This window comes from Talpa occidentalis, unplaced genomic scaffold (genome assembly GCF_014898055.3).
Source record: "Talpa occidentalis isolate TD23 unplaced genomic scaffold, MPIMG_talOcc4v2.1, whole genome shotgun sequence".
Lineage (NCBI taxonomy): Eukaryota > Metazoa > Chordata > Mammalia > Eulipotyphla > Talpidae > Talpa > Talpa occidentalis.
The window spans coordinates 151,922,252-151,943,854 of record NW_026555331.1 but is presented as its reverse complement, the minus strand read 5'-3'; the positions used below and the strand labels follow the sequence as shown (position 1 = coordinate 151,943,854).

Here is a 21,603-nt window from a genome sequence, read left to right as displayed (position 1 = left end):
GGTCCCGGGGCGCCGCGGCGTGGGGCGGGGCCTGCGCGCCGCGCGCCGCGGGCGCTGTGATTGGACGGCGGCGCCGCGCGTCCCGCCAATCGGGGCGGCGCTTGGTGGCACTGGGGGGGGCCAAATAAAAGCGATGGCGATTGGGCTGCCGGGTTTGGCGCTCGGTCCGGGAGCGCCCGACACCCCCCGGCGCAGACGGCGGCGGGGCCCCGGCGGCGGCGGCGGCGGCGCGCGGGAGCGGCGCGGGCTGGGGCGCGGGGCGCAGGTAAGGCGCGCCGGCGGCCGGCGGGGCTCGGAGCCCGCGAGGGGCGGCGGCGCCCGGACGTCCCCGCCGCCGTCTGCCCGTCCGGTGCCGCGGGCGCGGGCGCGCGGGGCGCCGCCGGGGCGGGCGGGGCGGGGGTCCCCCCGGAAGGGGTCCGGGGCCCCCGCCGGCCCGTCGCCCCCGCCCCGCGCGCCGGCGCGGCGGGACCCCGAGGGCCGGGGCGGGGGGCGCGCGGGGGCGCCGGGCGGGGGCCGGGGGGCCGGGGGCGGGGGGCCGGGGCGGGGGCCGCGGGGCGCGGGCGGCCTTTGTGTGGCGGCGGCGGCGCCGGCTCGGGACGCCACAAGTTCTGGCCCGCGCCGCCGAGTGCGCCCCAGACAAAGGACGGCCGGGCGCGGGGAGCCGGCGCGGGAAGGGGCCCGACCCGGCTGGCGGCGGCGGGCGGGGCGCGGGCGGGGCGCGGGGGCCGCGCGGCCGACCCCCCCCGCGCCCCCGGCCCCCGCTCGCCGAGGCGGCCCCGCGCCCCCGCCTGCCGGCCGCGGGCCGGTCGGGGTCCGGCCCCCCGTGGGCTCCGCGCGGTCCCGGCGCCCCGGCCCGACGGCCCCCCCACGTCCGGCCCGCGCGGGCGCTTCTCGCCGAGGAGGGTCCGGGCGGCGAACTTGGGGAACTCGGCCCGGCGCTCGCTCCGGAGTCCGCACCTCGGCGGAGCCGGCGGCCCGCGGGTCCCGCCGGGCGGGGCGACAGGTGCCGGGGGCGCCCGTCCCGGGACGCGGGGCCCCCGGCCGGGCGCTGCGGGGGCGCGGGGGCCCTCGGCGCTGGGCGACCCCGGCGGCGGCGCGGAGTGCGCGGTCCCCGCTCGGCCAAACTTCCTTTGTTGGTGGCCCGGAGCCTGCGGATTCCAGCTTGTCTGGGAGGGGCGCGCCCGCCGCGCGGGGTTGGGAGATGTTTTGCTCCCGCGACCACTTTCGAGCTTTCCGAGTCTGCCGTGGAATTTCGACGGCGTTTCGGCGTCTCACGCACACATGCGGACGGTCCCTCCGAACGGCGAGGCGGCGCCGGGGAGCGGGGCGGATGCGCCCAGGGCGCCGGGAGGGTGTCGGGTCCTGCGTCCTCGGGCAGGAGAGGTGGCGCAGGTGCGCCGCCCGGGCGCGCGTCCCGGTGACTTTATTTGCGAGGTGAGGAGAGTCGCGAGGACACATTCTGATTCCTTTTTCCTAGTCTCAGGCTAGCGCTAGATGGGACTCCAGTCCTAACTGCAGAGAGTCCTGTTTCCTATTTGCAGCCGTTTTAGGGGAGATGTTGTGAAGCCCCGGAGATGCCGGGGAGTTCACTAAAACTTTCAGTTTTCATGGAAAGTGAGTGTGTTCGGAGGAAGGCGTTGGGGAGCACGTGGGCACAGTGTTCTGCCTGACAGGCTGTAGCGTGCTGCTGTCTTCAGGCTCCAGAAAATGGAGACAGAAGCGGTGCCCAAGTGTGTGTTTCACGCCCGTGGGGTGGTGAGCGGAACTGACAGGTGTTCCAGGTGCTGCCCTGGGTGTTCAGATGGTGAGTGTTCCCACTCACCGTGGTACCAAAAATTACGTGTTAAAAAGGCCTTACTGGCAGTCTTGCCCGGTGTATGAGATCGGCTAGTTCTGCAGATGTTGGCAGAAATTTGTATTTGGGATGAATTCTAACTTTTCCCTTCTCGTGTATTATGGTATTTGAGAATCACTATCTTTGGATTTGCCACAAGATTTAAAGAAAAGATTTTGGGGAATTGGTTTAAAAATTTGTTAAAATAAGTTTATGAGAATGTGCTTAGTTTAAGAAGTGATTGAAAAAACACTTGTTGACTTGGTGTAGTGAGGGGAAAAAAGTTCTCATACTTTTATACCAGCTTTGCCTTCTGCGCCTGCATGTGATTATCTTTGCGTTGCTATTTAAACATTTCCAGTGCGTTTCTTTAGGTTACACTGAGGTTTTTCAGCATCTTTTCCCTCCGAGCTGGCATGCGCAAGGAGTGTGGATTAATTTTTCTGTTGGCCTCCATGAATAGTGATAAAGAAAGTTGATCTGCTTTTCAAAGACCAGCAGCGGGGAAGGGTCCTCCTAGGATATATGCGTCCTGGCAGTGGTGGGGAGGGGCCCCTTGGACAACTTACCGGCAAGCGCTTTAGGTCAGTGCATGGGATGAAGACATTTTTGAAATCTTTTGTTGGGAGGAGAGCAATGAGTGGAGAGGGGTAATTCCTTCAAGTCAGAGAAAGGTTCTTGGTCAGAGGATGCACTTACCTTCTCTGGACTTTCCCTGACTCCCGTCCCCAGGGCTTTGTCCGGATTTCAACATCTCGTGTATCAAGTTGTGCTGTGAGCACTTGTTCACGGCCTCCTGCACGCAGGTGCCATGAGGCAGAAGCTCCCTCTCATTTTTCTTTGTGCACCCAGCACGCTGGCTGGAGAATGGGGATTTAATAGTTGAATAAATGATGGAAATATGAAGTGGAGGGGGTACAATTTGAGAAAAGAATTTGCAAAGTAAACAAGGCATAGTAATATTTCCACCACAAGCGACTTAGAAGGTGTTTTTCTCCTTCTTTGAAAGGAAGTGATTACAAGGAAAAGTAAGTGTCAACGAGTGTCCTAGTTTAATACTCTGAGGTACTGAAAATTGGATATGGCTTAGCTGCTACTATCGGTATTCGTGTTAGGCATTTCTAGCAGCCAGAGAGGAGCTTGATGAATCATCCTGATACCTAGCTTGTAATAGCTGTGGGATTTGATTTTGATGTCAATATTGATGATCCATGTATAAAAAATGCAAAAAGAGGAAGCATTAGCGAGAGTGCTAAATCTTTTAATTGAAAAGGTATCTAGTTCCAATTGATGAGTTCTTTATTAGAATGATTGGAGGTAGGTTTTGAGGGTAAAACTGAAGGAGGTAGTCCAGTGTAACAGTGGATCACTTGCTGGGATACTCCTGGCTGTTCTTTTAAGTGGCTTGATAAATGTACATCAGTAAACCCACCCATCTCTAAGATGGTCGCCCCCCCCCATTGTCTTGCCTCTGCACCCTCCTTGGTGCAGAAATGAGACCAAAGAAAGTGGGGAAAAAAGACCTTAATGTTAAGGTGCCTGCAATTTGCTGGATGCTTTACTCATTTATTGTGTTCCTTGTGGTAACAGTCACATCAGATACCTTATTTTTAATTCTTCTAACCCCCTCCCCCGGTCCATCAGGAGATGAATGGGTGAACAAAATGTGGTATGCACGCAGTGGCATATCCACTCGGCCCTCCAATATGTGTCACAACACGAATGGGCCTTGAAAACCAGCTCAGTGAGATAAACCGGATCCTAAAGGAAAAAAAAAACTGCCATGTGATTCCAAAAGGGGGCTACCTAGAGTAGGCCAGCCCTGGTGGCAGACGTGGAGTCAGGGTGCAGGAACTCAGGCTGGGCATGGAGTGAGGGGCTATTGTTTAGTGGGTGCAGAGTGTCTGTGTGGATGGTGGAAATGCTTCAGGCATCGGTGGTGGTGATGGTTGAACATCATTTTGAATGTACTTATGCCATGAACTGTACACTTAAAAATAGTTGAAATGGGAAATTTTATGTTTATATATAGATTTTGCAATAAAAGAACAACAAAGTGTACGCCTGGCAAGCCTACGGATAAGGCCAATAGGGCAGTCAGGGTTCACCCAGGAGTCTCCAGCTAGGGACTGTGCGGTCAGGAGCCAAACCTACATTCTGTTGGACCCACATAGTCTGCTCCCTGTTATCTCCCTGTCTCCTGGGTAATTAAAGACATGTGGGCTCTAAGAAAAGTGAATTTATTTGAATCAGAAAACTTTCTGATTTAAAAACACATAACAGTGGTTTTATGGGAGGTGCACTCTGATGCCCTGGGTAGACTGAGAGATGTTTGAGGATTTCTTTCTCATCCCGAGCTTGATGGTGTGAACCCTGTTTTGTGTGTCCACGGTGGGATTTTCAGTGTGAGCTCTGGCATTGCTTTGCTCGGGTTCTTGCCCTGGAGCAGCCAGTTAGTGCCCTGGGCGAGTGTTACTGGTGTCTGGTTCCCTCCCTGTGCGTCGCAGTGATGTTACCCCACTGGTTGTGGAGGCCTGAGTGAATCCATGCAGGCGAAGCCCTCAGAACTACACCTGACACCAGATGTTTGTCAGGTGACTTCCTGTTGCTGCATTGCTATTGTTTTAAAGAGTCCAAGTGCTTTCTCATTCATGGAAGGACATCTAACTTAAGTGTTGGGTTTAAAATGCTGACACAATGTAGATGTTTGTCCACAAAGCTTCTGTTACCCCATCATCCCGTCCCCTACTATGTTCTTCCCAAACTTTCCAGCACATTCATTTATGAATGTTTTATACATGTATTTTACTAATATAGGGTTGAACTGTATTTCCTTCTGAAAACTTCCTTAGGTTTGACAGAGAGATCTACTTTGTTAAGAATTAGCCAGTTTCTTCAGAGCTTGCTCTGCTTGGCCCCAAGTGCTTTCACTTACTTTGTATAGATACTGTACTGACTCGACCTAGAGGTGAGGTAACAACTCGATTGTGGAAGACTCAGGCAAAGTGCACTGGAGCACTTTGGTTTCGAAACGCAGACTTTGAGGCTGGGCTTTTAAAAAATTTTTGTAAGGTTCAGGAAGTACCAGTTATTTTAGCATTTCTTAAGCAGCTGTAAAGCAACAACCAAAAATCCAAGAGAATAAGCGAAGAGACTTGATGTGGCCTGCCAAGCCTAAAATGCTTGCCATGTGGCCCTTTGCAGAAGGCGCTCGCTGCTCCCTGCTCCCTGCTCCGGGCTATGTGGCCGTTTTGTGAGTAGAATGCGGAGTGTTTTAGTTTGAGTGTGTCCTCCGCCAGCCAGTCCTCTGGTGGACATTGTGTTCTCTCCTCGAAGGAAGTGGACAACGTTCATGTCCCGGAGCGTTTGTGTGACAGCTTTCCGCACGGGAGCTGGTGTTTCAAGATCCTGCGCATTTCAACCTGGACTAGATGTCAGATTGCTTTTTGGAAAGGTATCAATTTTTCAGTTAAAAATCAACTTTATTGGAGTGCAGTTTATATACAGTAAGATGCGCCGCGTGAGGGGGCGGTGGGGAGTGCTGGCGCATGCGAAACCCCGCGCACCCACCGCCTCGGTCCAGACAGACGCTGACATGGAGCCCGTCCCCGAGCAGACTTTCCTGTCCAGGTGTCGTGTGAGTGGAATTGTGCCGCGTGTGGTCTCGCGGCTGGCCGCCCTTGCCTTTCCCCGCGTCCAGTGACCCGTGTTGCTGTCCCCTCGCTTCCGAGGGGTGTTCTGTTGCCCCAGTTACCGGCTGTGTCCACCCGCCTCTGGATGGAGCGGGCCGTGGTCTTGCTGTTGGGAGTAGAGTGGCCACTGTGTTGGTCTGTTGCGGGCACGTCTCCGTGTCTCCTGGGTACACACCTCGGAGTTGGATGCCGGGTCACGTGGCAAATACTGATTGAACTTTATAAGAAACTGCCCAACCTTCCCCAAGCCACTGTGCCGGCTGCCATGAGGTCACGGTCTTGTGGTGGCTGTTGGGGGGGCCTCCTCTTCTCCCCATCCCACACGCATCCAGTGACCGCAACCTGACACTGTGGCCCCTGACACGTGCTGACTATCCCACTGCGGGCCTCTTTCTGAAACACCTTCCCCACCTTTTGCCTCTAAGGCGCTGGTCTGCCCCCTGGCTCCTAGCACCCCCCCTATCCCTCCCCTCCCCTCCGGATCTCCCCAGCCCGACCCTCCTCAGCCCAACTGCACTTTTGTTGCTTCCCTGTGGTTTAAGCTCGTGTTTTTTTTTTTTTTTTTTTTTAAACCCCTCTGTGGCAAATATTGGTGGGAAAGGGTTTTGTACATAGTAGATAGAAATAAAATATTTGTGAATTTGATCAACCCCTCCCCACCAAAGCAGAGTCTTCAAGCTGCGGGTGAGTTTGTTCGGCTGCGGTGTGCAGGCCCCCAGGGAGCTGGGCTATGTGGTGTCAGCTCTTGTTGCAGGATTTTAATTTATGATATATTTGTAATCTATTGTTGAGCAAAGTCAACAGCTTGAGAAACTCTGATATTGGGATCATAAGAGAATGATTCTGCAAACTTACCTGAGGATCTTTATTCTCCAGTTGCACTCATATTTGTTAAATCCATACAAAGCCTCTCAAGATGTCTCTAGTAATAGTATGTTTAAAAAAAAAACGTGTCAAAAAGATAAAGCACCGTGACTTTTCATCCATTTTAGTGCCTTGGCTTTTGATGCTAAACACCATTTGAGAAGTGCTTTATAAGCAAAATATAAACATTTAAAATTCTTTAAGCAGTGGAAGAAGTTCATCACTAAAAACAGCTTTTCTTTGGTTTTAATGCCATAGCCTGTTGTGAAATTCCACTGTGTTCTCTTTGCAGGTACAGTAGTACCTGCTGTGTGGCTGCAAGTGACAGAACTAACACTGCTGGCTGAGGCTGGCCCCGCACCTGGGGTACATGCAGTGTCTAGCCCGAGCACATTACTTTTGATATTTGTTGAAAATTGAGCATTTTAATTATTTAAAAACAAACACCACTTATTATTTGTTAAATGGGGAAAGTGTTGTCTCTTTTTGAATATTATAAAAGATTCTATTAAGATGAAGTTTGTCATTTTTAAAAGTATACTGATCTAGTGTAGGTGGAGAAAAGCTGCAGTGAGGTATCCTTTTTATAAAATTCTGGCCTCAAATGTTTATTTGAATTGCTTACTAGTGCAAGCAGAATTTCCAAAATTATTTCTAAAACCTCTAGAAGGTACTGTGTTACCATGAAGTCTTTATGGGTCAGAAAAGACTGGAAAATACATTTCTAGAGCATCGCAGTAAGGACTTTTAAGAGACAGAAACATTACTTGACCAGGCTTAGAGGAGGAAGGACGAAACGAGCCGTCTCACTTTGCCCTGTCAGTAATTTCACTTCTTTGGAGAACAATTGCCCAAAATGCAGAGCTCCGGTTAAGCTGTGGGGACGAGGTGCGGAGACCTTGGGCGAGGCTCTGCCGGCAGCAGGCTTGTTTCCTGCGCAAGCAGCTTCTGTGGCTCCCCTGCTCCTTGCCTTGTGGTCATTGAGGGTCTGCCGGGTACCTTTAAGGAGGTGCCTCCATTTGTAGATAGAGAAACAGGCCAGGAGGGTAGTGACTTGCCTGGATTCACACAGCTGCTAGGACCAGGTCCTATAGAGTCGGCTTTGGCTGCCTCCCTGCGTCAGAGGATGGGGTGCTTGGCGCTTGGTTGCTGCTGCCCACTTCGAGCTATTTTTCTGGAGAGGTTGACAAGTTGGGCTTGATTTCATACCAAGCCATTGCTTGATATCACAGGTAATTGTGATTCTCCCCAGCTGGTATTTAATTGAATCATATACATTTCTCTCAAATTCTTTTCTCTGTCAATTCATAATAGTGGACGCTGTTTAAGCCGATCTTCCCCCTGCCCCCTGCAACAGCGGTGCCGCAGCACTGAAGGCTTTTTGGGACAAAAACGTCTCTGACTAGGTTGGCTTCGCAAACAATCAAATTGGGATACTCTAACTTATCATCAGGAATGCTATATTCCTTATTTGGTCTTAATCCTTTTTCTCTCTCTCTTTTTTTTTTTTTTTTGGCCCTGAGGTCTTGAAATCCTTGCAACTTTCTAAGTGATTAGAATGATAAAGGTGTCTTTTGATATTTATAACAAACCCCTTTTAGCCACATCTGAGTTTATGTTAATGAGAAGACTTCTGGGAAGCACCTAAGAAAGGGGACTGGTTTCCAGGGTAACCAGCCTGATAAGTGGAGGAGGGGAGCCGGGGGGCTGTCGACGGAGCCCAGTCACCACTGGCCAGTGTTTTAGTCACTGGAATGAAGCCTTTGAAACCCAAAGAGGTTGGCTGGAGGCAGGGGTGGGGGTGGGGGTTGTGTGTCGTTGAGGACCTGGAGATTTGGGGACAGTGGCGCCGAGTGCGGGGCTCTGAGACGGCAGGGATATCCCATACCCTCCCTCATGCTTTGCCGTCTGCACCTCTTCTTTCTGGCTGCTCCTGCATCACCTTTTGTAATTACCAGGTAATATAGTAAAGGAACTTTCCTGAGTTCTGTGAACTGTTCTAGCAAATTAAACTCTAGGAAGGAGTCATGGGAACCACTGATTTAAGGCTGTGGGTCAGCAGCACAGGCTCTAGCTTGGATTTGTGATTGGCTTTGGAGTGGTGAGACCTGGAACTGCCAGGTCTGTGCCCTGTGGGATCTGCTGCCATCTCCAGGTGGCTAGTGTCAGACGTGAGCTAAACTGGAGAACGCCGGGTTGGTGTTGCAGAGTTGTTGGGTGTGGGAAAGAAAAACTGCCACGCATTTGGTGACCACAGTGTCAGAGAAGTGCAGTTCTGTTCACGGAATTGTGTGTAATGGAAACGAAAGTGGTAGAGTTTCTTTTTACACAGATCTGTTTTGGCATATTCATACTTTAAAGCACTTCCTATAGAATTTACTCTTGGGTTTAAATAAAACAGCTTTTCTCTACTCTCTGCTGTTACTAGTTACCCACTAACGGCAGGTAATGAACAGTTCGCTGTTGCCATACGCATTCTCTAGTGAAGGAAGTTTCTCCAAGTATTTATTGGGTGCCTCCTCCTTGCCCTAGGAGGCTGCACCCACAGAAATACCAGCTATTAGACCTTGACTGTCAAGTGCCCTGTCTTCTCTAGCCCCCCCGAGTTTGAGGTCCCCCTTGTTTCTTCTTTTCCAACATGTGTGTGCTTGGAGGGAAGCACTTTCTCCTGCCTGAAAATCTGAGTATTGGTCTGAAAATTGCAGAGACATAATGGCAGGGATTATACAACTGATTTCCCTGTAGTTGGTCAATTTTTGTAGCTTTCCCGTAAATTTCTTGAGACCTCAAAATGCATTTTCTCAGGGCTTAATTATTGGTGATCAGTGATATTCTAGTAATGAGGTAATTCAGTAGACAGTGTATTTGGTAGAAAAAACATCAAAAGATGACTACTGATGTAAGTAATACTTTCAGGCCCTGAAGTTTTCTAGGACCTCAGCAGTACCCTTAAGTGTGGGGGATAACAGATGCCTATAGCTCTAACCTGCCCCGGCCTCCTTTACTTCCACCTCTTCCTGAAACTACCACTTTTTTGGGTGAGAAAATGATATTCAGGGTCCAGAGGAGCCAAAGGAGTTTCTGAAGGGTCTTCGCCTTGGTGTGGGCAGTTCTGTGGGTCCAGTGGCTGAAGAAGTGGCACTTTGTAGCTCCCGACGACCAGCTGATGGTTACTTGGTTGGAGGGTGCCTGGAATTTTTTTTTTGCAATGTTTATAGAAATTCTTTTTGTTTTCGCTTTCTTTTTATTCTTTTTTATATTCCCCATACAATTGCATCCTCCTTAGAGTGTGGGCCCCCTCCCGCCCCAATCTTGTGTCTCTGGTTTATAGTTGCTTGTTGATTATGATTTTTTCTTTCTTATAGTTATTCTTTTTCCTGGTCCCTTATTTAGGTTTTCTAGATTCCTGCTATGAGACCACCCAGGATTTTTCTTTTTCTTTCTGTGCCTGGAATTCTGAGGTTCTGTAAATACTTGAGGATTTGTAATTTGAGCCACCCAGTCCATTTTATGATTCTGCCTTCAGAATGTTGAGGGTCGATATACATGGTAACAACATGTCAGCAAAATGACCATGGAAGTTGCTAGAAAATGCCATATCATCAATGCCCTCTTCTTGGGGCCAGCCCAGCCCGTCCTCCCTCTGGTGTGAGAACAGATTACTGTTCTTTCGAGTGCAGAATTGTAGGTGTGCGCTTCGGGGCTGCGCTGTGTGGTGCCGTCCACCCGCAAGGGTCAGTGCTGGAGTCACTTGGGGAAGCGCACTGCTGATGGCTGTAGTATCTTACTCGGTGCATGTTAGATTGTGATTACATGTTGGCTCATTTGAGATGTAAGATTTAAAGTTGACTTTCTAGAAGGAAAGCAACAGAACTAATTAGAAAGGCGCCGGGCTTCACCTGCCTTTTTATTCTTAGTGCTTCATCTGGTGGGATGTGGAAGGGAGAGTATGTATCTCGCGTCTCATCTTTGAATTATACTGAGGGGCTCATAGTTTAGTTTCTGGTCCTTTTTTTTTTTTTTTTTAAGATTTATTTATACAAGCACTGGGTACAGTCAGAAGCGCAGGAGGGTGAGAGAATTCACCTGAGCCAGAGCAGGGAGCAGAGCAGGCAGAAGGACCGAAGTACACTGCTGAGGGGAGCAGCGGGCGGGCGGCAGGAGAGGTCTGCGCGCCATGTGGGACCCTCGCCTGGCGGCCGGGGATCGAGCCGGCGCTGCAGAGGCTGCGGGCAGCTTCGCAACCCAGCGCTCAACCGCTGTGCCACCGGGGAGGCCCTCTGGTCCATATGTTTTATGTTTCATCAGGTGAATCTTTTCTGTCTCTCAGCTGCAATGGCCACGTTACTATTCCTGTGCTGCCTCAGCACTAAGCCAGGGCTGGCAAGAACCTGTCTTCAGTCAGTAGCGCTGCACGCCAGTGTCCGGGAGCCCTGACCCCTTGCTACTGTCTGCAGCCTGAGAAAGGCAGGGCCGGCAGCCTCCAGGAGACTCTGGCCTGTCTCTCACTCGGCTCCCAGATTTAGCACTTTCAGAATGCTGCTAAATTCTTATCAACAGGTTGATAATACTCCTTTCTATTCCTTGCTTTTCCAAGTACATCAAACTCAGGTTTCACTAGCATTTTGCAAGTCGCAGGGCAGAATGTTTGGGTCCCCAAGCAGTGAACTCATGTATTTGTGTCCTCTCTTTGCAGGATAAAAGTAGAGGCAAAAAGTTCCCTGCAGCCAGACTCTTTTTTTCCTCTTTTATGGAGGTAGAGTGAAGTATGCCTACTGAGGAGTTGGTTGGTAGGATGGGGTTGTTTTGGGGAGCAGGAGGGTCAGGAGTGTGACTGGCTGGTGAGCTGTTGCAGAGTAGTGACGTGTAGGATGAAATCCTGGCACGTCTTGTTAGATGTCAGTCTCTTAATTTGGCTCAGATGTTTGGCAAACTCATTTGGCAATTTTAGGAAAGTTTCACTCATTATATATTCACATAGATTTTTTTTTTTAGTTGTAAGTGGTGGTTTAGGCTTCAATTCCTACAAAATAATGTCTTGTAGAAGTATTTGAATGTCCTGCCTGTTGGAGGCTCTTTGCTAGGTGAGCAAAAGGCGGGTGTTGTGATTTCTCATTCCTGCACTGTCTGCATGTGCTACAGCAGCTGTTCTCAAAGTGTGGTCTGGACCACAGAGAGGGTCTGTGAGGTTAAAACTGTTTCAGTGGCAATGCTCTTGTTATTAGACTTTTTCTACTGTGTTGACATACTTGGCAATGGTGGATAAAAACCACCAGCATATTAGCATCTGGTGTATGAAAAAAGTCAATTTTATGTAAGAGTGTCCTTGATGGAGTAATAAAAGTCATCAATTTCATTGACTCTTGATCCTGAGGGCACATGCCCTTTATATTTGTGCAGAAATGGAAGGGCCCATTCCCTCGCGCCCCGGTGGCTATGCCACCACTGTTGTGCTGGGAACACCAGCTTTCCTTGAACAGGGCTTTATTTGGACTTGGGTGTTTGGGGAACATTTTTCAGCAAAAGGAACCTGTTTGTTACTTTAGGAAAACAACTGGCTGTATTTGTGGTGGTGATAACATTTGACCCTTAAGCAAAAATTAGGAGCTTTGGAAAGCTTGTGTCTGTAATAGAGATCTTTCTGATGAGATTAGTGGGTTATCAAGTATGATTTTTTGTGTTATGACTACTTCTGGAAAATCTGCGTTAACTTAGTGAACTGGTGTTTTTCAAGTGAGGAGTGATGATGTTATGAAATCAAGCCATTCCGAATGGGTAGACTTTGCATTTTAAGGTAGCAGAGCGGGAAAAGTTCTTTGATACAGTTTCAGATGCTTCATGGCAACTAAACTTTCAGAAACCAGCACCGACTGCTGGAGACCAGTGTCCTCCTCAGGAGCAGCATGCAGGCTGGCTTGCAGGGTGAATTTCTTTTCATGGAACAGTTTTCATGTAGCATCCAAGCATGAGGTTCCTAAAAGAGTATTCAAATACTCTATTCTAGCTAAATACTCTGATTGGGACTATATTTTCTTCATATTCTTCAACCAAACAATAGACTAAGTGCAGAAACATATGAGAATCCAGCTGTGTTTTATTTTTTTTTTTAAAGATTTCTTTACGCATATAAGAGCTGGGGTACAGGCCAGAGATGCGGGGGCAGGGGTAAGAGGATTCACCAGAGACAGAGTGGGGAACAGAAGAGGCAGACTTACTGAAATCCACTGCTGAGGGGAGCAGCGGGTGAGACAGGAGAGGTCTGCTGCGCCATGTGGGTAGCTCCCTGGCTGCCCAGGGATGGAACTGGTGCTGCAGAGTCTGCGGATTGCTTCATAGTGCGGTGCTTAAACCCTTGTGCCACCAGGGAGGCTCAGAATCCAGCTGTCTTTTATTAAGACAGGTTTAGGAAAAAAAACTCAGTAAAACAGGTATTAAATTGGCAGAAATGTAAAACGATGCCACTGACTTTTTTTAGAGAGATTTTTTTTCCTTTTTTTTAAAAAAAGATTTATTCATACAAGAGCTGGGGTACAGGCCAGAGGCATAGGGGGTGAGAGGACTCACCAGAGACAGAGTAGGGAGCAGAACAGGCAGACTTACTGCAATATACTGCTGAGGGGAGCAGCGGGCAAGTCAGGAGAGGTCTGCTGCACCATGTGGGTTGCTCACTTGCCAGCCGGGGATAGAACTCATGCTGCAGAGGCTGTGGACTGCTTCATAGGTTGTGTCCCAACCCCCTGCGCCACCAGGGAGGCCCCAAAAGATGATTTTTGAAATGTTATTTATTCAAACATGTAATAGTCTTATTTTATTTTTTTTTCAATGATTTATGTATGCATACCAAAACTGGGGTTACAGGCCAGAGGTGTGGGGGTGAGAGGATTCACCAAAGACAGAATGGGGAGCAGAACAGGTGGATCTACTGAAATACACTGCCGAGGGGAGCAGCCGGGAGACAGGAGAGGTCTGCTGTGCCATGTGGGTTAGCTCCCTGGCCAGGGATCGAACTCAGGCTGCAGTGGCTGGCAGTAGCTTGACAGCGCTGAGACTTCAACCCCTGAGCCACCAGGGAGGCCCAATAGACCTACTTTTAAATGAATTGAGGTTTTAAAATTTTCTGTCTTTAATTTCCAATATGCTAAAAATAAATATAGATAAAGCCCATAAATAAGAGGGTCCTGAGACCAAATGCTCAAAAATGGCGTGTGGCGTTTTCTCTGAGCGTCCTGCCTGGTCGGTGTGTCTGTGCCAGTCACAGCTCTGTGCTCGCTAATGTCTCAGTTTGTATCCTGAAGTCCAGGTTCTTTGCTAGGGTGGTTTGCCTGGGGCCTGTGTTCTCTTCACTCTCTTGTCTGTCCTTCATGTGACTACAACTGCGGTTTCAGTCTTAGAGCATCTCCATTTACGCTGCAGGACCCAGCCGGCACCCTAGTCCCTCCATTCCCGAAGGACTTCAGCACTCCACTTTCTTCTATTTGATGCCTTTCAAAGTTGAATGTTGACTGGAACCCCAGGGTTGACGTTGCTTTAATTTTATTAATATGTCCCCCCTAAAAGCTTACAGATATATAAACTTGTGGCAAAACGAAAGTTACAAATTAAATACAATTAAATCTACAGTACATTTAATGATGCTGTTTTGTTAAAACTGAATAGCTGGCACTAGAGCTTATTAGAAGGATACAGCTTCAGGGCCAGTTTTATAATAAATCTGTTTCTGTAATATGGCTTTCTAATGCCAACACAATGGCTGTTTGCACAAAAATGACTTAAAAGTCACGTTATCTTTTAGCCTTTCTTTGTAGTTCCTCTAACAGCAACAGGTCAGAACCCTTGTATGCCAGTTGAAGATTCTGGAAAGCTGTGTCAGTCACCTAAGCACTGTGTTGTCACAGAAACCTGCACTTCAGTTACTCTTGGAATCTTTATTAGGACATGCTTTACTCCTGGACTTGCCGTTGATGAACTGGGGCTGGTAGTGGGAGCAGCGTGCAGGGCGGCGGCCTGCACTCCACCAGGCTGTCAGGGTGCCCTTGTTTGCCACCTCATTGGATCCGTCCTCCCTATGTAGACCTGCCCCTCACAGCTCTTAACACTGTCCTTTGTGCTAAACATTCACCTTTGTTTTTGATTGCTTCCATCCACGTAGATTATTTTTTTATTTTTTGGTGGTACCCTCGCCTTCCCCGGTGCTGCAGAGGCTGCGGGCAGCCTCACAGCCCAGCGCTCAACTGCTGCGCCACCAGGGGAGGCCCTATCCACGTAGATTTTAAGTTCTTTGTGTTCACAGATTTTTTTGTCTGTTTTGCTAATTGCTAAGTCTTCAGTGTCTTTAATAGTACCTGGCATGTATTAACTAGATGCTCCATAAATATTTGTCGAATGAGTGTGTATTGACACTTCTCTATTCAAACAGCAAACTCACATGCACTTTTCTGTGATTGGTGCTTCTGACTCAGGTCTCCAGCTGGGGCAAAGGCGGGCATCTCTCTCCAGCTTACACGCAGGAGTGTGGACCTACGCGGGCCCCTTCTGGTCTGTGTGACCTCCTCATGTGTGTCAGTGGCCCTCGCCTGGACTCAGGCTCTTGACTTCTGTCAGCGTAGCTGGAAAGCCTTATCACACCTCAAGTAGATCATCTCATCAGCTCATGGAGCTCTTTTCCCCACTTGTAAATTGTTCAAATGATGTCTCAGTTTTAAAATAGGATTACATGTGGGAATTTTTTCCCTCAAATTCCCTTGAAATTAAGAATTACAAAGGCACGGCTGTTGAAATTAGTACCTGGTTTTCTCTAAGTTCGTGTTTTTAAATAGATCTAATATCATCTTTGTATATATTTTTTCTATTAACATTTTGCATAGCATTTTAACATTTTCTATATACTTCTGTTTTTCATTTAAAGTGGTTGTCATTTTTAGAAATGAGTATCTTTATTTACATTTGGTTGCTGTGTGACTTAATTTTCTGAAAGTAATATCTATTTTGGAATAATTTAAAATCTCTGCAACTGATACATCTGTCAGAATTTAGAAACCACCAGCGCTTTCTCACCATTACCTGAGCTGGAGCCCATCTTTGGAGCCTGCCAGTTTCTCACGACTGGGTCTCGGCTGTCAGCCAGCACCACGCCCAGTGTGTTGGCCGGCTCCTTAGTCTCTTCTCATCTGTGACAGCTTCTCATTCTTTCCTTGGTTTTATGACCTGAGTTTTGAGGAGCGGTGGCCAGGTGTTTTGTAGAAATGTCCATCAGTTTGGGTTGATTTGCTGTTTCTGTGGATTAAACTGAGGTTATGGGTTATGAGGTTTGGGGAAGGGCCCACGGAGGTGGGTGCCCTCTGCTCACACCTTGTCAGGACACTTGTGCTCCTCGACTCCACCCACGTGCTGACCGTGGTCACGTGGGGCAGGTGGTGTCTTCTCTGCGTGACATCATCCTTCCCTGTCCAGCCGCTCTGCTTTGGGAACAGTCACTGCGTCTTCCAGGGAAGGGCCTTGAGCTCTCGCTCCAGAATAGAGCTGCGAACACGCCTCTTATTTGGGTCGAGGGAGAATCGCCCCTTCTCTCCCACTTATTTAGTCACTTACGTGTCTCATGGGCGCATGGTCCTTATTTCAGCGACGTGGTTATGATGCCATTAAGGCTGCTCAGGTGCGCCTTGGACGGCGCTGGGAGGCCCTCTGGGTTGGGGCCTGCCTTTGGCGTGTCCCCCTCCTTGCATCTTGTCAGACAGAGTTCCTTTCCTCCCTGATGTGGGCTTTTGTTTTTTTCTGTCCTTGTCCTAGAACCTGCTCCAGAGCCCGCCTCCTTGCACTTTGCTGTTGAGAATGAAGACGTCGTGAGGACCGGGTGTCGGCTCCCAGCGTGTCAGCCCCGCCAGGCCTGTGCACGGAGCTGGGCGGTGCTGTCTGCTGCCCATCTCAGCTGGCAGAGCTGCTTCTCGTGTCTGCACATCTGTTTGAACAAGTGAGTTGGAGCAGGTGTCTCTGACTCCAGTCCACGCTGCCCGGCACGCGCTCTCTTTCTCTGCCCCTGGGAGACCTGGCTCTTCCTGTGGAAGTTCCTTTTGTTTCAGTCCTCGCTGGCGCGGTGAGAGTTCATGTCTGGGCCTGGCGGCCCTGGGCGCCTCTGTCCAGTCTGCGCCTTCGCGGCGTCCACCGGGGAGCGCGCCTGTCCCGATCCGACGCCCCGTGTCCGCGCGGCCGGCGCTGCAGACGCAAGTCGGGGCCGATGAGCTCGGTCGCCAGCTGTGCGAGCCCTGCCCTCCGCAGCTGCCCTCCGCGTGGTGGTGCCCACGCCCCGCGCCCGCACCCACTGCGCCTCGCGGCTCGGGGCCGCCGGGAGCCTGACGCAGCCCGGCGGGCGCGCGGCTGGGACTGGGGCTGTACCAGGCCCGAGTGTCTTGCGGTCACGACGGGACTTGGTTGCGTTGGAGAGCGTGGCTCCCCGTCCTGCACCCCGTGTCCGCGGGGGGCCTTGTCCTGCCGAGCTGGGCCCCGGAGAGCCCCTGGGGTGGTGTCCCCGCCGCGCGCACCTGCTGCCAACCGGCCGTCCCGGGGGCGCGGCCCTGCCCCGGGGGTCGGCGCCCTCTCCGCGCAGCCCCCCCCTTCTGTGCGTGCACCCCGCGCCCGAGCGAGGGCGGCTTCAGCGAGGCCGCGAAGGAGGTGGGGCGCGGGCAGCGGCCTCGGCGTGGCTGAGGGGCCACCCTGGGCGCCTCGAGGCCTGGGCGCGCGGGGCCACCCGGAAGCGGAAGCGGAAGCGGCCCCTTTTCCCGCCGGCCGCTGCCCTGCGGGACCCGCGGGTGAGGCGGGAGCCCCGGGCGCTGGGGCGGGGTGCCGACACCCCTGGACTGGGAGCCTCGTGGGGAGGGAGGACCAGCGCCCCCGCGCAGGTGGCGGTCCGCGAGGGGCCGGGGGCGGGGCGGGGCGCCTTGTGCCCCGGGAGGTGCCGACGGCGGAGCCGGAGCCGGGGCCAGCGCCGGGCCGCGCTCCGAGGGCCGCGCTCCGAGGGCCGCGCTCTGAGGGCCGGGCTGTGCGCGGGGGCCCGGCCGGGCCTTCGGGGGCGGCGGCCTCGCGGGCGGGCGCTGCGGCGGTTCCGCTCAGAAGCCGTTTCCGTCTCTGCGCGACGCGGGTGCGTCTCTGCGGAGCGGGAAGCGCCCTTCCAGTGGGAAATTCAAAGGTCAGGAGCTGGACAGCGGTGCCGCCTCCCGAGGCTCGAGGGTTCCTCCTGCCGCGGGCCCGGAGCCGGCGCCGTCGGGGCGGGGGAGAAGCCGTCCCCGGGCGGGTCGGAGCCGCGGGCCGGGGGGCGGGCGCGGGGCACTTGGCTGTGGGATCCGCTCTGAGGACGGCGCTGCGGCTCCTCGGGGCAGGGTCTGGACGGCCGCGCCAGCTGCCTCGTGCGGAAATCCCAGAGCTCCGGGAGGCAGACTCGAGCCTTGTGACGGCGGAGCAGCGGTCCCCTGCCTGCCCGAGGGTCACGTCCTCTGGGCTTTCTTGATAGTGGGGCGCTTCCCCCTCTTTTTCTGTGCTGTCAGCGGCCACCTCCTTTCCCACACCCTCGGCAGCCAGGTCGGGGCTGCGTGCCGTGCCGTGGGGAGGCCTGGCCTGTCCTCAGGGCAGGCCCATGTGCCTGTGGTGTGTGTTTTTAAACTTCCGGTTGTCAGTCACACAACCAGCTCGGCGATCTCAGAGATGGGAACAATGGCTCTTGCTCCTGGAAAGCTTTCAGTCGGGTCGGGAGTGGAAAGCATGAGACTGATTTGAACATGTTGTGAATACTCCGGCAGTGCGGCTTGTCCAAATCGTGTCTTAAATTTTACTATTTCTTCATGGATATGCGTGTTTATCCCCATACTTTCAAAGATCGGTCTGAATACTTTTAGATTTACTTCTTAGGCTGTGATTAAGAGGGCGTGATCCTTATTTCTATTTCACAAACTCTCCAAAGTGAATCATTCATTTGCACATTCACCAGCTCGCCCAGTAGCATCGGCTCTTCATTTCTGTGCTTATTGATTTGGAAGAGCTTTGTGGCACTCGCCGAGGTGGGTTTTTATCCATGTATGCCTCTGATGGAGACTGCTCTAGAGTCGCCTTTGAGATGCTGTCTTGGGAATCTTACTGTTAGTTTGGTCAGAGACGGTGGTGGTGTTATCCCAAGCAGTGTGGGTGGCGGGGGACGGTGGCCCTCAGGGGGTCAGGCCTGTGCCCTCAGAGGAGTGGGCGGTAGTGGCGCCACCTTGTGCGCCAGGAGTCTGGTCAGGCGTGGCCTGGGCAGTCCTGCGCGGGCCACGTGGGCTGGCGGTGGTTGCTCTGAGCTGGTGCAGGCGCAGATAACCCCTTTTTTTTGTTCCCAGCCCTTGACGTGCTAACTGTCTGAAAACAGTCTGCATGAAAGTACTTGCTTATCTGTTCAATAACTAATAGATATGGAAACAAAGAATTGCCGCAGAATCATTATTAAAAATAAAACTCACCTGTCCCTAACTTTGGTGTCCTCTGGCCCTTTCCTCACCACCTCCGAACTCTTCTTGCGCTCTTCTGCTGCCCCTTAGAGACCGTCATTTGGGGTTTGTCTTCAGACTTCAGTTCTGAGCACACTGTCTGCTCCCCCTCTGCCACCATAGCAGGTCGCCCCAGGGCGGAGCAGCCCTGCAGCTCCCCCAGCCTTGATCCAGGTTGTGAAGTCTCCTCCTCCTGGAAGTCTCCTCCTCCTCGTCATTCCCGCAGACCCTGTCATTTGGGGCTACCTCTCACAGGTCAAGTCCGACCTCTGCCTTGACTTGCCCTGCACCTATCCCTTGCTGGCCGCGGGCTGCCTGCGTTCGTTCTTTGTTGTTTGAAATCCACTGACTTTCAAGGCTCCTTCTGTCTCTTCCCGCCTCCCGGTCTGCTCCCCCGGGTTTCTGTGTCTGTGTCGCACCGGATGTTTTCTTTTCCCGCCCTCTTGGCTCCATAAGCGCGAGTTCTGTGTTCTGCTCAACCTTCCCGCTGTTCCCCTGATGCTGTGTCCTCTTCCCGCCCTGCCGACCACCGGCTGCTTGCATTCTTGGGTGGTTTTAGCTACCCGCTGACCTCTGGGCCCTTGTTCTTCCTCTCAGTCTTCCCCTTAGGCACTTTTCTCTATGCCTGGGGGTGTTATATAAGCACCTCGTTGATTCGAATATTCCAGCCAGAGAGTCATCTTCTGCCACTTTTATATCCTTTCCAAGTTTTGATGGAAGTAATTCTTGAGTCACTTTCTCTGGTCACGGTGTAAGTTGCTGAAACTGCCAGCACCTCTTGTCTGGAGACTTGCGGCGGCCTGGCCTCACCTGAGGTTCACTCTCCACCTCTTGCCCTGGGCTGCAGGGCTTTTCTCTGTGCAATTTCTCCTCCTGCACTTACACCTCCAGAGCTTTCCACTGCTCTCCTATCAGAGAAACTCCTTCTAACCCCTTGAAGATACAAGGATGGTTTCAGTGTTCTAGGAGAGGACCCGTGTTCAGATTTGAAATGTGGCTCCACTGGAGATTAGACGCTGGTCATCCGGAATAATGTCCACACATGTAAACATAATTTAGCTGCTGGAGCTTGCAGCTAACGATGGGCGGATTCACTTCCCATTAGTCTTGCTGCCTGAAAACCCCTGTGGTAAATAGGTGGTGCCAGATAGAAAAATGCAGACTTTGAAGTCACTGTCTAAGGTGAGAAGTATGGTTAAATGTAAGTGGAATGAGGGTAATGTGTGCATTTATTACATCATGTGTATTTTCTACTTTTGGTGCTGTATATTTTGCTTTATGGAGTTATTTGAAGTTACGCATTTATGTCTGGAACAGCTAATTTAGTGATAAAAGTTTAGAGTGTTTCTACATTTTTTTCCCCCTTCACAAGTGTGGATCTCATGGTGAAAAGTAACTTGTTACAGTGTATTTTAATCCTGTCACGGGCTTACATTTGTCCACTTCAGGAGTGGAGAATCTTTGTGAATAATATTGCCTTTTTTAAAAGTCATACTGGATGAGAATTGGTGCTTTGAAGGAAATGCTGTAAGAGCATCGGTGCATGCCGAACCCCCTTAGCTGCGCGTGTGCGTGTGTCGCTTCTTGCAGTGGTGGATGGTTGGCTGGGGGTCAAAGCACGTATCATATTGAGGCTGGTTAAATTAGTGATTTTAATGCGAAACCCTTGCTTTTAGAACAGCCATGGGCCAGACTGGGAAGAAGTCGGAGAAGGGACCCGTTTGCTGGCGGAAGCGCGTCAAGTCCGAGTACATGCGGCTGCGGCAGCTCAAGCGGTTCCGGAGGGCCGACGAAGTCAAGGTACGGCGTTGTCCCCAGGACGCTGTGCGTTAGGGGCCCCCCCCCAATGACGTTTAACTTAAACGGGGACCGTTTTTTATAGTTGGAGCGATGAGCACTGGGATCTGCGGGGCCCTGTCTTCCTGCAAGACGGTCCCGCGCAGCACCCCCGGCGTGGGCCGATGGTGGCCGACGGGGACCGCGCGCCCCTGAAACACGGTCCTGCGCTGAACTCTGGGCCCAGACACAGAGGAAGGGGTTTCATGTTTGTAGTCATTGTGATTTTTTTTTAGTACAATGTTAACAAAAAAAGAATGGAAGGAATTTCCTGTCCCCCCCCCACTCTCAACAGAGTCATCGCGCGGCGCTTGCCTATTATCTGAATGTGGGGACGACCGTCTAGACTAATGCCACATGCAGATGAGGGCATGTTCCCCGTATCGTGGAGAAACCCTAGATTTTAGCCTGTCTTAGAGATGACAGATTTTCTAACAATGAACACTTTTTCTCCTTCATCTTTTTTAAAGAGTATGTTTAGTTCCAACCGTCAGAAAATTTTGGAAAGAACGGAGATCTTAAACCAAGAATGGAAGCAGCGAAGGATCCAGCCCGTGCACATCCTGACTTCTGTGAGCTCATTGCGCGGGACCAGGGAGGTTGGTGAACTCGCTGCAGTGACTCGGGCCGCTGGGCTTTGCCGCTGGAATGTTGGTTGGTTATTGAGCGCAAGTTACTAACTCGAGGTGGCCGCCTTCTTATTGCTGTTTCTTTCTAATCCGCAGCTGTTAAGGACACGCAGGCCACACTGGTTCCAGAGCTGTAGTGTCTAGGATGTACTTTCACTGTTGTTAAGTGAATTTGATTCTTATGACTTAAGTAAAACCTCTTAAATGCTCTGTAACGTCCTCATCAGATCACTATTTAGAACAAG

General features: G+C 51.6%; 1 protein-coding gene across 6 annotated transcripts in view; it reads left to right on the top strand.

Annotated features, from left to right (window-relative positions):
• The first annotated feature begins 243 nt into the window (after positions 1 to 243).
• The window catches only part of EZH2 (enhancer of zeste 2 polycomb repressive complex 2 subunit), a 51,713-nt gene continuing 30,353 nt past the window's right edge, over positions 244 to 21,603 (top strand). For 2 of the 6 annotated variants that reach the window (XM_054692756.1, XM_037515346.2), the window contains exons 1-4: positions 244 to 265; positions 16,177 to 16,357; positions 20,570 to 20,693; positions 21,200 to 21,301. In XM_054692756.1, coding sequence (XP_054548731.1) covers positions 20,577 to 20,693; positions 21,200 to 21,301 — 219 coding nt within the window. In that variant the 5' untranslated portion in view covers positions 244 to 265; positions 16,177 to 16,357; positions 20,570 to 20,576. Of the gene's footprint in view, positions 266 to 16,176; positions 16,358 to 17,175; positions 17,193 to 17,488; positions 17,570 to 20,569; positions 20,694 to 21,199; positions 21,329 to 21,603 lie in introns of those variants that run through there. The other 4 variants (XM_054692755.1, XM_037515331.2, XM_054692754.1 and 1 more) reach the window with 3 other exon arrangements.